The sequence below is a fragment of the Agelaius tricolor genome, unplaced genomic scaffold, assembly GCF_023055355.1.
Source record: "Agelaius tricolor isolate 1412-34295 unplaced genomic scaffold, bAgeTri1.0.p SCAF_2, whole genome shotgun sequence".
NCBI lineage: Eukaryota > Metazoa > Chordata > Aves > Passeriformes > Icteridae > Agelaius > Agelaius tricolor.
The window spans coordinates 50,642,461-50,659,873 of NW_027269262.1; the positions used below are offsets into that span (position 1 = coordinate 50,642,461).

General features: G+C 37.7%; 1 protein-coding gene across 2 annotated transcripts in view; it reads right to left on the bottom strand.

Annotated features, from left to right (window-relative positions):
* Positions 1–552: 552 nt before the first annotated feature.
* CDH2 (cadherin 2) overlaps positions 553–17,413 on the bottom strand; it is a 114,730-nt gene continuing 97,869 nt past the window's right edge. For both annotated transcript variants that reach the window (XM_071418670.1, XM_071418662.1), the window contains exons 15-16: positions 9,072–9,236; positions 553–1,971 (exon numbers count right to left, since the gene is read on the bottom strand). In XM_071418670.1, the coding sequence (XP_071274771.1) occupies positions 1,765–1,971; positions 9,072–9,236 (372 nt within the window). In that variant the 3' untranslated portion in view covers positions 553–1,764. The remainder of the gene's footprint in view (positions 1,972–9,071; positions 9,237–17,413) is intronic.

Here is a 17,413-nt window from a genome sequence, read left to right on the forward strand (position 1 = left end):
AACAGGTCAGAAACATGTTTACTAATGACAAATCTCCTAATGGGGCTTTTTGATAGAGCTCCATGAATGTGAGCACCTCCTTGAAGGACACGATTTGATGTGCACTCAGGTTAGCAGGGGCTTGTCTTCACTTCAGCACAAGAAAGTCCAGGCAGCAGAGGATTGCCACAATCTGCAATTTATTTATGCAACCTGCAGCATAATCACACATCCATTAAACTGTCAGTCTAGAAATGAGCCAAAAATTATGCAAGTTCTTATTTAGATAATGCACATTAAACCAAAGAGCCATCCCCACCCCATCACTGGGGAACTGAAAATTGTGAATTCCCAGAAATCCCAGCATAGATCACTTTGCTTTTACCTGGGAACTTGCCTTCCAAATTTGTGCTGGGCTTTCTTCTACATGCAGCTTGTTTTCAGTCTGGCAGTAGGAAATGCCAAAGAAGCACACACAACTTCTCACAGAACTCAAACACATTTTGCGTACTTTTTATTTACTGCGGTCAGGGCTGCTCAGGTGGAAGAAAAAAAGCCAAACCAAGCACCAGATCCAAAATTAGCATTTTATTCAGAACGTTGGGGTCAGAGGTGTATCATTCATATTCTGGTACACAATACAGAGGCAAAGCTGTTCTCAGAAGTCTCTCCAGTTTGAAAGCTCCTTCCCCCCCCTCCCACCCCGAAAACATACTGTATATTTTCTCGTGCCACCAGTATCAGGCCAACTCCCCTCCCCCCTTTTTTTTGGTACAAATTATGTAAAACTTTTTTGTGCTAAGAACTTTTCTCCCTCCCCAAACCAAAAAAATAATAAAAATAAAAATAAAAAAAATATTGAGTACTCTAACTACAGTTCAACAATTGAATCAATGTCACTTGTTTGCAACCTGTTTTGTAAATACTTTATCCATAAACGAAAGATATAAACATGCAAAAACCTGAATCCATAGTCCAAATAATACATACACATGTTCTGAAGTTTCTGCACTTCTCCACAGACTATGCCAATAAAACATTATGTACACATACCATTTTTTACAGTGAAGTGGGAAAAAAATACTAGAAATTAAAAAAAAAAAACCCAACAAAAACCAAAACGTGTACATGGATTAAGACCAAAATGTGTCTAACATTCTAGCATAAGAAAAAAAAATCAATTCTGCTACAAACTGGTGATATGAAAACTCCCTTTATTTGCAACCAGCTGCATAATTTTTAGAATTTTAGTGAAAAAAGTCCCCTAACATCTAAAACTAGAAGTAATGTACATTGTTCCACCTCATGGTCCTCTCTCCCAGATAATAAAATTGTTCCATGAGGATTTTTTTGTTTATTTTTAATCTCCTTATTTTAATAAAAGCAATGCGATGTAACAAAAGCATTGTGAAGTATATTGTGTTTCACCTTACTCCTCCCCACCCCAACATATTTTGTCTCTTTAATGCATCATTTCACAAATCAGTACCATTAAAGCCTTAAACATAAAACTAATTCCGATCTGAAAAAGGTACAAAAAGGCACATAAAATCCCAGTGCTTCTGTACTGTAAAATTCAAGTGTAACTGAGCTCAATATTTTTTTCCAAACAGCATTGGATCACTGATATTCCACGGAGCCCAAATTGGTTTGCAGCCTAAGCCAAAGCCTTCAGCAAGCACTTGTGCTAGTAGACTACAAAGTTAAAGCCTAGCTTCTGTATGCTTTTGGGGAATATCAGTTGAAATGTTTGTACTTGTCCGAAACCAAAGTTCACTTTGAAGTTCAGTCATCACCTCCACCGTACATGTCAGCAAGTTTCTTGAAACGTGGGCCCCAGTCATTTAGGTAGTCATAGTCTTGCTCACCACCACTACTTGAGGAGTTAAGAGAGCTCAAGGATCCAGCAGTGGAGCCGCTTCCTTCGTAGTCAAAGACTAAGAGGGAGTCATATGGTGGGGCTGTAGGGTCGTTGTCAGCTGCTTTAAGTCCCTGCAAAAAGGAGAGGGGAAAAAAGAAGATAAAGTTCTGTATCCGAGAGCGAGACAAAAGCATATCCGGAATATTTGCAGCGCAGTTATCTATCAAGCACCACTTGAGAAAACAAAGTTCTTCCTCTCCTGCCATTCACTGCAAAACAGGATTTACATTTGTGTAACTCCTTTTAGAATGACCGGGTTTCCAGCATTGCAGCACTGGACATTTTGAATGTAGCTGCAATCAGAGCCCTAACAAAACCTTAAGAGAGAGTCATGGCACTGGGACTGAAGCTAGTAAACAAACAGTTTAAAAGATATACAACTCACAACCTGTACCATGTGCCACGTGGGAATGGTTAGACAGATGAGGAAGGAGAAATAAGCATGTTTGCAGAGATTCAATTCAACAGCCATCTCACATGGTCAATAGCATATCCACTGACTTTTCTGGCCTGCAATCCATCTGCATGTGCCAAAATCCATATTTAGTTAGTCCTGTAAACTCATGTACCTTTGTAGGCTGCTGTGAGAAAAATATATGGTACGTTGTCTTAAGCCTTTTATGTTTTGCCACATCCACCCATGAAATCCACCTGCTCTTCAGAAAATACACACAGTGACATCAAAGCTGAATACAAGATGATGACTGTTTTTGTTTCCTCATTTCAAAGTACTGAAGTTACCAACACACGAACAGTGGGCCATCAGCATTTTTACATTTCCAGTCTATGGAGCTGAATCGACAAAATTAAAAGCTACACAAAATGAATTGGAGGAAATGCTGGGGAATTGAAGAGGAAAAGCAAGGAAAGAACCACACTTCTTCCAGAGAAAAGCCTCTACATTCTCTGTTTTGTTACATAAGTCCAAACCTAAGTGCTTATATGGGTAACTAACTTTAGAATATGAGACAATTTCTCTGTGCTTATCTGGGGAAGATTTACAAGCTGAATATAAAAGCCTGAAGCCAAAAAGTTCTCTTATGATTTTTATTTTTTTAACCTCATAGTTTCTTCCATGGGATTAACAACACTTTTTTTCAAGATCTTCCATTTTGAATAGGATCTACTCTGGCAGCCACTGACAGGGGATAATGTATCTTTCAGAATTCCATAAGGCTGTGCTAGGATTTTAAATTGCTCACTATTAATTTTTACCAGTGATATTTGTGCTGGTTTTACTTTTGATTTTTAATGTTTATTTATTTAAAGAATGGCATTATACTCCTACTTATTTGAAGGACTGAGTGAGCTTCCTTCAAATTATCTAATATATTCTGGTTTTAGAAAAGTATGTTTCAACTCTCAATTGTGTTTTGTCCAAATATGACAAAATGGAACCAGAAGCTGATTTTTCTTCTACAAATATGTATTATGGAGTACATACATATTAAACCCACTAATTAAAGCATTTCGCATTGATAAGGTAGAAGTGAATCCTGGTTCTTTATTACCTATTTAAATAATTCAGAATTGTGCAAAATGTACCTAAAATAATTTCCAAATCAGTGGTGGAAAAGCCCAGCATATTTATCAACCCAATGACCTCCAATCAAGAACAAATTTTGGCCTTGAAATGATCATTTCATCTGGTACAACAACATCAAGCAGGTTATTAATAGCCTGAATTAAAAGTGCAATTTTGAATTATGAGATAAGAATAATTGGTGATGCTTGTTATCTCTCTCTGGCATTTTCAAACCTGATGGCCATAATAAGCAAAAAAGATGAGTGATTTTGAAAAGGCAACAGTAAGTGTTGGAAGACATCCCTTATCCAGCTTCCAAGGGGCAAGTTCTAGGGCTTTTTCTTATTTTCTGCAGTGAAGCACAAAGACAACTTTACTTCTTAGGCAGTAACTGGCCTCATGGTATTCAGATCTTTCCTAAAGCCTGCTTGGGGTGACAGACACCCATGTGTTTGGAACGCAGGTGACAGGGAAGGAGAATAAATGCCAGCTGAGGTTAAGGAGTGCTGAGGTACGAATGCCAGCTATCCATGTGTGAAAGTCATTTAGAAAGTTAGTTTGGAGACAAAATGTTATTTCCCTGCAGTTCTGCCTACTAATAGCCAGCCAACCATGGGATACCAATTTATTTTAAAAAATCAGCGAACAAAACATTTTCCTACAGCACTGCAAAAATTCTGATACCTATCAGTCATCCATGACAAGGCAGAAGGCAGCCTCTTTCCCATCTGTTTTTCCAAAGGGGAACTTGTAATTTTTTTTTCAATTTGCTGCAGCTATCATGATAGCATTTCAGAAAAGGAAACTGGTTTTGAGTTACTGACTTACAAGATAGGATCTCACTAACAAATTCACTTTCTCAAAGGTTGTGCTGGCAGTGTAATCCATTTCATTCAGAGAACGTAGCTACGGGTCATGTTTTGGAAGTATTGATTCAACTGCACCGCACAAGTTACACTGACATTTTCACCTATCTTCTGGTGTACAGTGTAATGACTGAACTTAGTGTCTAACTCTTCAAATGACAAGATTTCTGCTATATTTGTGTCACAAGTTACATACTAAAATGAGAAAGAAGTACTACAATGTTTTCTCTTTCCCTCTGCTAAGCCAATTTTTTGAGCATAGCCAGTGTGATGCTGCTCTTTGCTGTTGGGCTCTACAGCATGCCAGACAGCCCTGGCACGGGCAGTGCCATCAGCTTAGAAGCTCCCTTTGGTTTCAGCACTGCCACATTTTTTCTTTTACTATACTGCCCCTTTCAGTGGGTGGAGGTGGTATGGATACATGACCTGCTGCATCTGCACAACCAAAAAGACAACAAATGGCTGCCAGGAGTGGCTTCTACTGATTTTGTTGCCAAGGCATTCGTTGTCAGTCACTTCTGAAAAGAGATCTCAGTTTTTACCAGATGTGTTCAAGAACCTCAGAGCAACAGAGCTGTTACAGTTACTTGGTTTACAGTTTCCTGATCTGAAAATGCAAAGTTTTCATTAGAGTGAGAAGCTCATTCAACAACAGAATTTCTGGGGCACATCCTCAGGAGCAGGGGAACCACCTGGGGGGACAGTGAATTGTCACATTTCTTTACGTGTGCTACACCACCAGTGCACAACAAGCAGTCACAGAAGAGCCACAGCAACAGAGAGGCCAGCTTGAGACCTTGGACAGGCTCACTTATTTCCTTTTCCTCTTTTATATACATAGTAGAGCTTTCACTAGGAAGGTGATAAGGGGCAGAACTGGAGAAATTAAGAGTGCCTTGGTTGAGGAACAGTAAACGTGCCTTAATACAGGCAGGCATTCTCCATTTCACTCAAGTTAAAGGAAAGCAACCCTCTCAAATCTTGAACTAACATGGAACATTACAAAATCTAATGCTTCTATTTTCATTAATCCTGCTACCTAATCAGATTCAGCAGACTTTTGATGAGAAGGAAAGGAAGGACAGCGACCTTCAGGGAAATACAAAAAACAAATTGGTTTATATCTGGAACCATCGAGGGAGTCCATTTTGCAGGGAGGTGCACTGTATCAATAACCATTTACTAAGAATGAATTGAGGGTCCTCCATGTCTCCATGGGATGAGACCTTTAGTTTGCAATTTAAATTTAGTTTACCTCAGGCAATGTCCTCTATTGATTATAAATTTATTCTTAGCCAGAAATTCTCCACCACAATATAACTTTCTTGAGATTTCTAGGGACAATATAGGTGGGTCTTGAAAACAGGATTAACAAAACTACTTCAAACAGGTCTAATTTATACTGTCCTGTGAATCTTGACTATTCTAAGTGTTAATTATGCTCCACACTCTGCAGGTTAGGCTTTGAAAGGCTCGAAATGGAAAACAAAGTCTACAGAGGATTCTTAATAATACATGACTTATTTCACTGACTTGTTTGTACACTGGACTGGAAGAAAAGGAGGTTTTTCCCTTCCCCTCTTAAATTACAGATTCATCTATCCATTGAAACAGACAAAACAAGAAAGTCCCTGAGGTCATTTAGCTTATGCCTGCAAAACCTATTTTGACTATCAGACACCTCTGGAACCTTCCTGTTTTAAACAGTTCATAGCTTTGTGCGTGCTATCTCAACTTTGTGTTATAAAAATGCAAGACTTTTTATTGTAATTCTAACTTGTTTTTCAACTGAGAAGTCACCAGAACACTACAAAATACTCATACTTATGTATGTCTCATTGAGTTAAGTAGGTTTAATACAAGGAATGACAGGTAGAAAATAATATACCAGAAGAAACAGAGTACTGCTAAAAGGAAAAAACCTAAATGACCCACTGGATATTTTTTTTTTGCTTTTTGTTTCTATGACTCTGTAAGGAAAATAAGAAGAAAACTCCCATGGCTTGCTTGGAAATGGGAGCTAAACCCTCCAGTATCTGAAATAAATTTTTTGTCAAAAGCTAAAGGAATTCAGAAGCTAATCTAAACAGTGTATCTGAGGTGCTGGTGAGCATTCAACAGATTAAATTAATTTCCACATGTGGACCGCAATCTCAAAAGACCATACTGACCCACATCTCCTGGAATAGGGCCAAGTCCTCCAAAAGACTGGACTCATCTCTGAAAGTGTTGCATCTTTTCAAACCAAGGGCCTAATGCAGACTTTGCTACTGAAGTGCTGACAGTTCAAAAGCAGCCTCTCCCTGCTCAGCTAGGGACTGGGCTAGTTTGGTGGGTGGTTTGGGTTAGAGACGCCCAAGGGAAGAATTACGTCTAATAATATTGAAGTTGGATGCAGAGAGATATGAACTTTGCTCTTTCTTATCTTGCTATGTTGTTTCCACAGCTCAGCTTATCTTCTTTAGGAACTGCCTTAAGAAATGTCTGGTACAGGCTTTACTCAAGATATTTTTTCAATTTACCTCAAGTAAAACTGAGAGAAACTTACCAAGTTTCTTGGGTTTAATCACACCAGGACTGCAGGTGCAATTTTCTGGAGAGTCTGAAAACCTGTGCAGCCTGAAAATTTATACTCTAGACACTGATAATTTTGAAATTTAACTGTAACAATCTGCATAGGAATACTCCTATGAAAGACATACCCATTTTCTCCCACACCCAGCAGACAATTTAGAATCACATCTGTCATGGGAAATTTTTTACAGAAAACACAAATTAAGCTGACACTATTTTAGAGAAATAAAATGCCTATTTTGCTCAGTCTTCTGGGAAAACAGAGCATAGACAATCTCTGGGTGGCTACTATCTGCTAGACAGAGGGTTAGATGGAATGCCCCACAGTAAAACAATACATTCCTGTAAAATTCTCATTTAAAAAAGCCTTATGAAGAAGACAAGCTAAATATATAATCCTTAAAACACAGAAACTACCTCACACAGTTCCTTTCAATCAGCAGATATAATTAATTCTGAGCTAAGTTGCAGACAAGAAAACTGCCGTATTTTCTTTAACTTCATATATATTTGCACATATTTTCTTAATCAATGACATTATTTTACTGTGTATGAATAGCTGGGAGAAGCTTTCTTTTTTGGTGGATGGCAAGGCAAAGCATAAAGGGAGGTACTGATATAGTACAGTAGACAGTAGCAGGAAAAAAATTACTCCATGCTCGTCTGTAATGCATTATAAACGTACAGGGTTAAATCAAGAGAGCACGTACTGTTTCTTCTGCCCCATGTGTACACACTGATACTATCAGCTTCAAGACTGATAACCTACTGAAAAATAATATTGCAAGAACAGCTTGCTAAGTCATTACAAAATCTTAGGAGGATGGACAACCTCTGGCCCCTTTCCGGCCTTCCAGCAGGATCAGACCCATTCCCTGCCTTTGCTCCATAACAGAGCCTCCTGGCTGCTTTGAGAACAACAAAAAACAGGGTTCTTCACTACTGCCTGCCAGGTGGGCACTGCCTGACCACAGCTGTGTGAGAACAGGATGGGAATCTCCGAGTGTTTGGAAGCACAAGGAAGTTCTTGTGTGTACACTGCCTTGGCCAGCTATGTGGGCCTTTTATTGTCCCGTGTTTCCACTATTTTCCAGAAGCCAATTATAACTGTAATATTTAGAAGTGTAAGGCAAGCAAAAACTGGAGTCTCTTAAAATACGTCTTACAAGAATATTTGTACATTTCCTGCTAGTCAACTCTCCTCTAAGTTTTTTGACAACTGTATCACCGTATACCTTAAAAGGGGCAAATTCAATTTTCTGCAGCTTTCTAACACAAAAGACTTTAGTATATTAGCATGACTTTTCTTCAAGGCAAACAAGAATAAACACGTTTGCAGAAACTGTTCTGCAATACTCTGCAATATGTGTCCAGCTCCAGCTGACAAGGAAGATATGAGAAATAATTAACTACTACAATTCAGTACAGAATAAAGTAAAAATAGAAGTAAATCTGGGTTAGCTTTTTTTTTTTCCCTATAACCAGCAAACACAAGAAACATGTTCTATCATAAGTACCATAACACCAATGATTTAAGACTGACCAGTGATAGAAATAATGAGGATAATTTCTTTCAGAGCTATCAGTACTCTTGTATAGTCTGAATCTCAATTACATTTATTAGATTGAAGAATCAAAGATAATGCAAAATCTTTGAAAGCTCTATGACAAGACAAGTATTAAAAGCACTTACATAACATTTAATTTAGCTGCCCTGCTCACTAATCGTATTTGACGGAATTCTTTTGGTCTTATTGAAGGTACTGAATTTCCACTATTATCTGGATTCAAAGGGTAATGTATGAGGAGAATGAAAATGAACTTCTTCCATTATTAAATTACTGTGAATTAATAAATGAGTTCAGGCTACATACAATTTTGTTATTCTGTTTATTACTTGCAACCCATTGCATAATCCTGCTTGGAGATATTGTGGTTGCTGCTGATAACGTACTATGAATGTAATTAATATGGATGCACAGAAGTTAATTGATACATCTTTCCCTTTCTGTTTGAATGAGTTAATTAAATTTGTCTGTACTTTAGAAGACTGTATTTATTTCTGTCTAGTGAGACAATTTTAATTGTCTGAGGAAGTTTTAAAAAGTTATTATGTTCTAACATAACAGCTACTCATGCGGAGTAGAATAAACAAAATATAAAAGCTTATCAGATCTTAGGAGGAAACCTTTTTTTGCTTCTTTACCTCATTAATGAAGTCCCCAATGTCCCCAGGATGAGGAGCAGCTGATCTGACTGGATACTGAGGTTCTGCATGGATTGGCCTTTCATCAAGACGTCTGATTCCAACAGGTTTGATGGCATCTGGTTCCAGAGTGTCAGGCTGCTGGAGCTGGCTCAAGTCATAATCCTGCAAAATATGAAACAGACGCAGTACGTTAGCAGAATTTTAAACAATATCTATCAGGGGGAAAACATGAGAAGGGAAAAAAGGAAAATGCAAAGTATCATTTCACCAGAAGTCCTGTTTTCAGGATTGTAATACTTACTGAGGATAAGTCAATAACACTGCTATTTGCATACCAACAGGATGTTATTTGATTTATACTCCCTGAATCTCCTGGTTTGATTCTATTCCATCAGATTTGTAGAGCTTCTCATAAGTTTTCCCTTGAGAAGCAGGGATTTGAGTAGTACTATTAAGGGACTAAACACTTTACCTAGTAATGATGATTTACAGCACAGAGCAAAGATGCCAAATCCAACTCTTATTTTTCTAAGAAAATAAATGCCATACATTCTGAGAGAAAAAAGCAAGCACAGTGTTCTGCAGTATTTTCTAATACCTTCAAAGAATGAATTTAAGACTCCTTGCTGATTTTATGTGGCTTCCATAATATGAAAGCCAAAGGGTGAAAAATGTCATAAGAAGTACAAAGCTCCTTAGATTTGGCCTTAATTCTAAGCACTTCCTAGAGATTACTCATGAATCTGTTCATTAAGTACTTGATGCTGCAGTTTCAAACTCTGGCAGACTGATGAAGTTAGCATAGCAGTACGAATTCCAATAAGCAGTATGTACGTATGTGAAAAATTTAATTAGATCAATGTTTATGCATTCAACATAGATATTCCTGAATTCTCTCTGCACAGTGAGATGCATTTCATCATTATCATTCTCCTCACTGTTGCCATGTCTAGAAGAAAGTCATGCTCTCTGATGCCTTTACACAGGGCATTGGTGAGAATGCAAAACAAAGAACTGGACTTCAAGGCTTAAACGAAGGCCATTCAAGCACTACCAGCAGATGGGGGCTCATGCCAGCTCTGCTGTATGCCAGATACCCTTCCCCACAAATAATCCAAGCAGTTATAGACATCCTAAATAGGCTACTCTACCCATCAAAAATATCAATTTTTCAACAGTGCTGTTCTGGTAAGAATCTTATTTATAATCTCAACTTGCTGGAAGTTGTCTGCTCAGACTATTTTTCATTAGTTCCTTACTGACTCCTAAGGGAAGGAGTGCAAGCTTTCACTGCTGCTGTTATCTCACGGGATGTAGATCCTTTCTGAGACTATGACCTCCTGTGACCCCAAACCCAGACTTTTCAACAGGAGAAGAATTCTTTTTGACAGCAGTGATGGTAGTTTGTGGGGAGAACTGTAACTGATTATCAAACCCACTACACCTTCTGATTTGTTACTTGGGTTCTCAGATGGCTGCACACAAATATATAGTCAAAAAAGGTGGAACAGCTCCACTGAGATCTGAGAATGCAGTTTCATATGCTTTAATTAGATTACAAGTTCCTTGGGGCAGAGCTTTAACTCCTACCCTTTGGTACTTCATGTACCAAACAGAATAATAAGTGATCTCCAGGAAGCAGTATGAATCAGAGAAAAGTAAACAGAACAGAACTTTTTATCCTTTCTCTTTTTATTACGTAAAATAAATCAAAATAGTTTAGAGACATGCTATCAGAAAATCCTATCAAACAAAGAAGAATGTACTTTTTAGAATTTATAAATATGTAACACAAGTGCTTTTCATACCCACCCAAAAGATAAAGGTGGAAAACATCAACAGGGAGAAATGAAATATGTATCTATTTTTTTAAATCTAAGCATTTCATTGTGGAAGAATTCAAACTGGTATGGTTAAATAACAATGTATTAAAACCAGAAGAGCATCTCTATTCACTTCAACTCTATAATTTTTTTCCCCACCCACACACATTTGTATACAATTCTTTTACTGGTTAGTGCTAATGCAGAAATACAAATCAAGCTTGTCAGTCTATTATGTCCACATCTAAGGCATCCTTTTGTATGTATTTAGTAGTTTGAGACATATGCAGACTCTAATAGCTAGTAAGTCAGCAAAGATAGCCATCTGTGAGGTGACAGCAGTGCAGAACATGTCCTTATCCCACTTTGGTTTTCTTTTCTAGGGTAATTTATGACACTGTCATTTAGCCTTCTATCAGAGAAAATTTATCTTGCCGGTCTAATAGTGTCTGGATGACACTAATACATACAGATCCACTGTATGTATTACCTTGGACTCTCAAATCCCTCCTATCATTTAAACCAGTACTAACTGCACACCAGTGGGGAATGGCCAACCCATCCACCACCTCCACAAACCCACTGAGTGCCAGGCACCACGCAACCACTCCAGCTGTTTCAACATTCTGTCTAAAGTAACTCTACTCAATTATTGCAAAGTAGAAGATGGAAAAATGTTTTAAAACGCCAGGTCATAAGCTGTTTAGAGGTGCTGAGATCCCATCTCTTCACTCAGTGCTGCTTTCACAGACAGGAAAGCTTTTCACACACTACCTAAAGATCTTGAACGGACTTAAAGGTTAGCCTCAAAGAGAGTTTGTTAAGATAGTTAACTGTAGAAGTGACAGCTGAATGGAAAACTGGCACATCCAAGAGTGAACAAAACATGGTGGGATAGGTTGGGACAGACAGCTTTGATCAGTATTCTGGGTCATCATTTTAACTCTTAATTTCAGGACCACAATTCTACAGTGCTTTGGTTTTGCTCCAGTCTTTTCCCATATAACTTCCTGATAGTTAAAATCTCCTTATGGATTATTACTGGCAGTTCACTGAAGGAAATGTCTCAGCCCTCCACTGGAAATGTACTTCAGTGAGAGTTGTGGGTATCTAGTTCATATGGCTGCCAATTTTTGTCAGAGTATTTATTTAGTTAGGGCTGGTTAGCCTTAACTCCAGCAATTCTAGAAAAAAAATCCCTTCAGTTTGGACTTGAGCACACTCAAACAGATGTTTCATTCAAGTTTTCTCCTTGTCAAACTTCTGGACAAACTTAAAATTGTTGATGAAAGAGAGAATCTACTTCGTTTTTCTCAATTGCAATACTGCTAAGATATGTAAGTTTGCTCTCATTTTTGCATCTAGAGAAACTCAGGCCTTTGGAAACCAGAAACCTGGACTAGTCTGATAGTCCAAATCTACAGTCAACAGGGAAACAGAAACCTCACATTCTACCAGGGATGTAAGTGAAGCAAGCTGAATGATTTTTTGTTTTTCTGCTTGGTTATGAAGGGATCTGTTATCACTGGAGAAACTTTGGTTGCCTTTTCAATAACTGGTGGTTAAAGAGATGACAACTTTAAAGTGCTAGAAGGACATTTTATCAGAAGTTTCATCCTGTGAAATCAATCCATCTCACCGCCCACCTCTTTCCCCAAACCCCACTAACCCCCTCTCCCCTCCAAGATGATTGCAATGTTGACATTATTATCTCTTCACTTAGTTCTAACAGCTTTAAGAAAATACTTCAACCATTGTTAGTTCAAACCTTATATTCCTGAAACATGCAATCCCAGTGAAGATTGCTAAATGTCAAAATCAGGTAACCAAGCCCTAAAAATTACCAGAAATGTATGCAGAGGGCTCTAAAACCCCCCAAAGCACTTCTTTAAGAATATCTACACAGTCGTCCAAAGCACAGTTTAAGTATCTCAACTTGAATAGAAGAAATATCCAGAATAGAAGAAAAGGCTATTTTACACTCCCCAATAATCACTGAAAAACAGGATAATGAAGCCTTCAAAAATCTTCTTAAATAACTTCCTCTTGGGCAAGGCAGCTATTCACTGAACAGCACCTGAGTAATAATCCCTCACAGAGCAATGATTGGTTTACAGCAGGAGATGTTTTAAACAGCCTTTATTTTTTTCATCCTCATTAGTTGTTCTAAATTAGAAAATTCACTTAAGTTCTTGGAAAAACCCTAACAAGTAAAAAATGTTTACAGTAACTGGTAACTGCCTTATATGAATGCATCCTGGAACATTATGATGCAGAACTGCAGACAACAGAATGAAACAACAATGAACTAAAACTACAAAATGCTATGCAGAGACAGGAAGGACTTTTTTTGAGAAAGGAAAACTCAGAAAATATTTTAATACATTACATCTGAATTGAGAGCTTTCCACTACCACAGCCTAGTGCCTGGAATGTGACTGACATGCATTAATGATTTATGACTCTGGCTTCTCTGGTGTCTCGGAGCTCTTGGTTTATTTCCTGGCTGCTCATGAGACTGTGTGTGATACACTTCTAGGATGACTTGGGTTTTCACCTTCTACAGAATGAAAGCTTTGGTTAGCCACCAACACAGGACTGGACACATGAATAATGTAACAAAACCACTATACCTGTTTCTCATTTTCAAGGGATGCACTCTTTGCAAAGAAATATGCAAGTTCAGCTCTATCCCCATAGAAGAAATAATCAACTTAAATGTCACCAGATCACTTTGACTTAATTTGATGGTAAGACCTTCAAGTGTCTTTCACTGAACACAATCAGCTGCAGTGGTTTAGGTGCATATAAAGCAAGAGTAGCAGAAATTTGAATTTTACCTGCCCCTTTTAGAGGATGGAGTTTTAGTAGAAACTCAGTTTTTTTATTTCCTGAAGAGAACAGAACTAATAATGACTCTGAAGTACCATTGGATAAAACACGTGTTCTGCTTTGCCTTTTTGTCCCAAAGGCAATTACTGTCTACTCCAATAGAGAAATGAGATGGGGAAGGAAGGAAAGAAATATTTTACTCCTGCATGTTCCCACTGAAATCTTAAAAAAAAAAAAAAGAAAAGGAAAAAAAAAAAAAGAAGTGAAAACCAATCCTGCTATATATTCTACCCCCAAACCCAGAAAAATCACCCTAAAAGGCTATGAGAAATTTTCACATAAAATATTGCTTCAGTTCTGCAAAATACTACAACGTCCCCTAAATCTTACATTTCCTGAAACTATGAGATTTCAAACAAAAGCAAAGATAGAGAACTGACTAGATGTAGGCTGCAGGGGGAAGGATAGTTAAAATGCCTACACCAACAGTTGCTCTTTGTCACTTGTTTTAGATTACTTTCTGCCATACTGCTTTTCCCATTTGTTTTTATTACAGATGCATCTGGAGTACTACAAGTTAATAATTTTTAAGATAACAAAGAAGCTGGCTTATCTTTTTCATAATTAAAAAGGTGAAAGTGAAGCTCTAGCTGCAGATACAATGCAATAACAGGCAGAGGTTCTAGATATGATAAAATAACACTAAACAATTTTGTAATGGAATTACGAAAACATTACTTTTCATATCATGAGATAAAGATTCACCAAGGAATGACAGTAATTCCTCCACAGGAGCACTGTATGAGTCACTTATTCAAAAAAGTGAAACTAATGTCTTAGTAAGCAAACACAATCCATGAAATAACTATCTTTTAATTATAGTATTGTATATTCATGGGGAATATCATAGCAACCTTTATTTCATTCATTATGTTTGAAATTTCAGAACATAAAACATGTTCTATTCTTACTGCAATGCAAAATGAAGGTTAAAAACTGAGAGTAAATGAATCTCATTAACACAGGGTGGTGAAAAAGAAAATCTAATCACATGGATTTATAAAGTTCATGGAGTAGGTAAGGACCATTATCATGTTTACAAGTGGTAAAAAGACCCAGCACAGAAGACTGATGTCATCTCAAAATGCGGGCATACAGAAAGTTATGACAATATGAAAAGGAACCCCAAAACCCACACACAAAAATTCAGAAGGATTACCTAATTTTGCTTTTATCTATGACACATAAATGCTGGAACACAGCTACCCTTTCATAAAAGAGCAATTTCTGTTCAGAATTTAGATCCTGCACACATACAATAAACCGTTCATCTTTTACTTTTAATGCGATTAACAGCGTTAAATGCTACGATTTTCTCTCTTTATGTAAATATGTAAAAAATATGACAAAAAGCAAGCTATTGATTAATGTTAAAAAAACTGATGTAGGAAGGACAATGAAGACTCCTCAGCAAGTAAACTACTCTGAATAATAGTAAAATCACTGCATTGAAATTCTAGTGCTGAAAAGATCTGAGGGCTAGATTATCCTACATGTTCAAAACAGCTCATCTGCAATACTTTAAAAGCATACCACCCACTTGCTCAGACAACTTGCTTCAGCAGGACTACCTGCATGAGCAAGTATTGCTAAAATTCAGGAAACATTATAGAAATGAACTCAAAGGAGAGAATCATCTTGTGCAATGAGACATATTACAACAGCAATTAGATAAAAAAAAAAGTATCACAGTTATCAGGCTGACATATGCTGCACATATCCCAGTCAAGCACCCACCACCTTGATGTACGTCACACAAATGGCCCGAGATATGTGACAAAAATGAGTTAGTGATGGTTATGGGTTGTGATGTGCTGTGTGTGCAAACTACGTTGCAGACACGTGCTAAGTGCTCCAACACTCAGCCAGCAGCAGGTTTGGGTTCTCTGGAACTGAGACTGGTGTTACAAGTTCAGAGCACATTATATCAGGAAAGAATATTCACTATTTGCACCTCACACCTGCCCATTTGCTGAACAACTACAAGCCACGGATCATAAGGTTCAGTAACAGTCAAGAGAGGTACTCACTACAGTTTCTGTTTCAGAATGTAACAAACTATACTGTCCCCCATCCGCAGCAGTTTAAGATTCAGATACAATTTTAGGAAAAACAAAACAAAATACCAGGGTTTAACAAAAAAAAAAAAAACAAAACCAAGCCAAATAAACCAACACCATAAAAAAAAACAACCCAACCCTGATACCTTTCCCCTTCCCAAACAAGTCGCACTGACTTCTGCAGAATGATGCTGACTCAAACCCTCTCATGGCCCATCTCCTCTAAGTCAGGTAGCTCAACTGTTGAAAGTAGAAAACAGTAAACAGAATCCTGAGAAGAATCCAAAGCTTTCTATCTGGAATAATTCTGCTTTTTCTCATTCCTCCCTTATCCCCAACTTCTGCTGGTACATTCATAGTTCAGAAAACCCAGACAGTTGCTGCCTGGAACAACAGGAGTGCTGTAAACATTTTGGAGCCTGTTTTTCAGCCTGTTTTTTCTAGGTGAAAAAAGTCCAAAACACTTCCAGTGTTGACAATGCTCTTTGGAGGTGAGCAGGCTGACTTCAGTTACAACCCACAGATCAAAAGATTTTCTGGCTTACAGAATTAATAGCATTTTTCTCAGCTGCTGTGGAGATCACACGACCCTGTGTACATCATGCCAGGGTAGAAGACAACTATGAATCATTCAAGATCTTCAATTTTCTTGACAAGCATTCAGTCTGTCAGACTGAACAAAGCAGGCCAAGATGGCCTCAGATGGGATTACCAGAAGACCTTCACAAAGGACTAAACTGCTCTTTTATTACAGATTTCACTTCATAATTCCTTGGAATTGCTGGCACAGGAGAAAAAAACCCCAAACACACCAACAAAATGAAAGAGGAATTCCAACTTGTTTCTGGCAGTTGCTGTGACTCAGAGGAACTAGCTGGAATTTGAACTCATCTAATTTCTTACAGGAGACATCAATCTGATAGGATGTACAGAGAGTTTGAAAGGAACCTGCTGAACATGTTTTAGGAATTTCTGGGTCTGTCATGACAGCTAAGAAACCCAACTTGCATAGTTTCAATATAAATAAATTAAACCTCTCAAATAAATAAAGTGTTTTAAGATAAAAACCTCCAACATTTAATTTGTTTCAGGATAAAGAGAGACCTAAGTTCTATCACTTACCTTCAAGCCCTAACAGTCTCATCTTCAAATAACCTAAACATCTGGGAAATATCAGGCCACACAGGGTAAATCTTTAAGCTGTCCTTCTACAGAAGCATGTGATTTTAAAAAGTAATTTGCTGGCTATAAATAAAAGTAACTTTACCTTTTATGAAAATGTCTGAAGCTTTTAAAATACTGTTTTCACTGAGATGCACACGAGGCTTTAAAATTCCCTTTTATTTCATCACGAGATGCACCCTGGGCAGGATGGCTCTATGTTTGAGTCACCTTGTTTACTGCCTTCTACTGAAGCTGCTTGTTTAATCAGTCCTCAGGATTTTAGGTATGGTGCACCATAAAAAAAGTTAATATTGATGCAGAGCATTTTCCTGTAATTTGCTGATGACTTATGGATCCAACACTGACACAAAGCAATTTTTCTTGATTTTAATAGAACAGT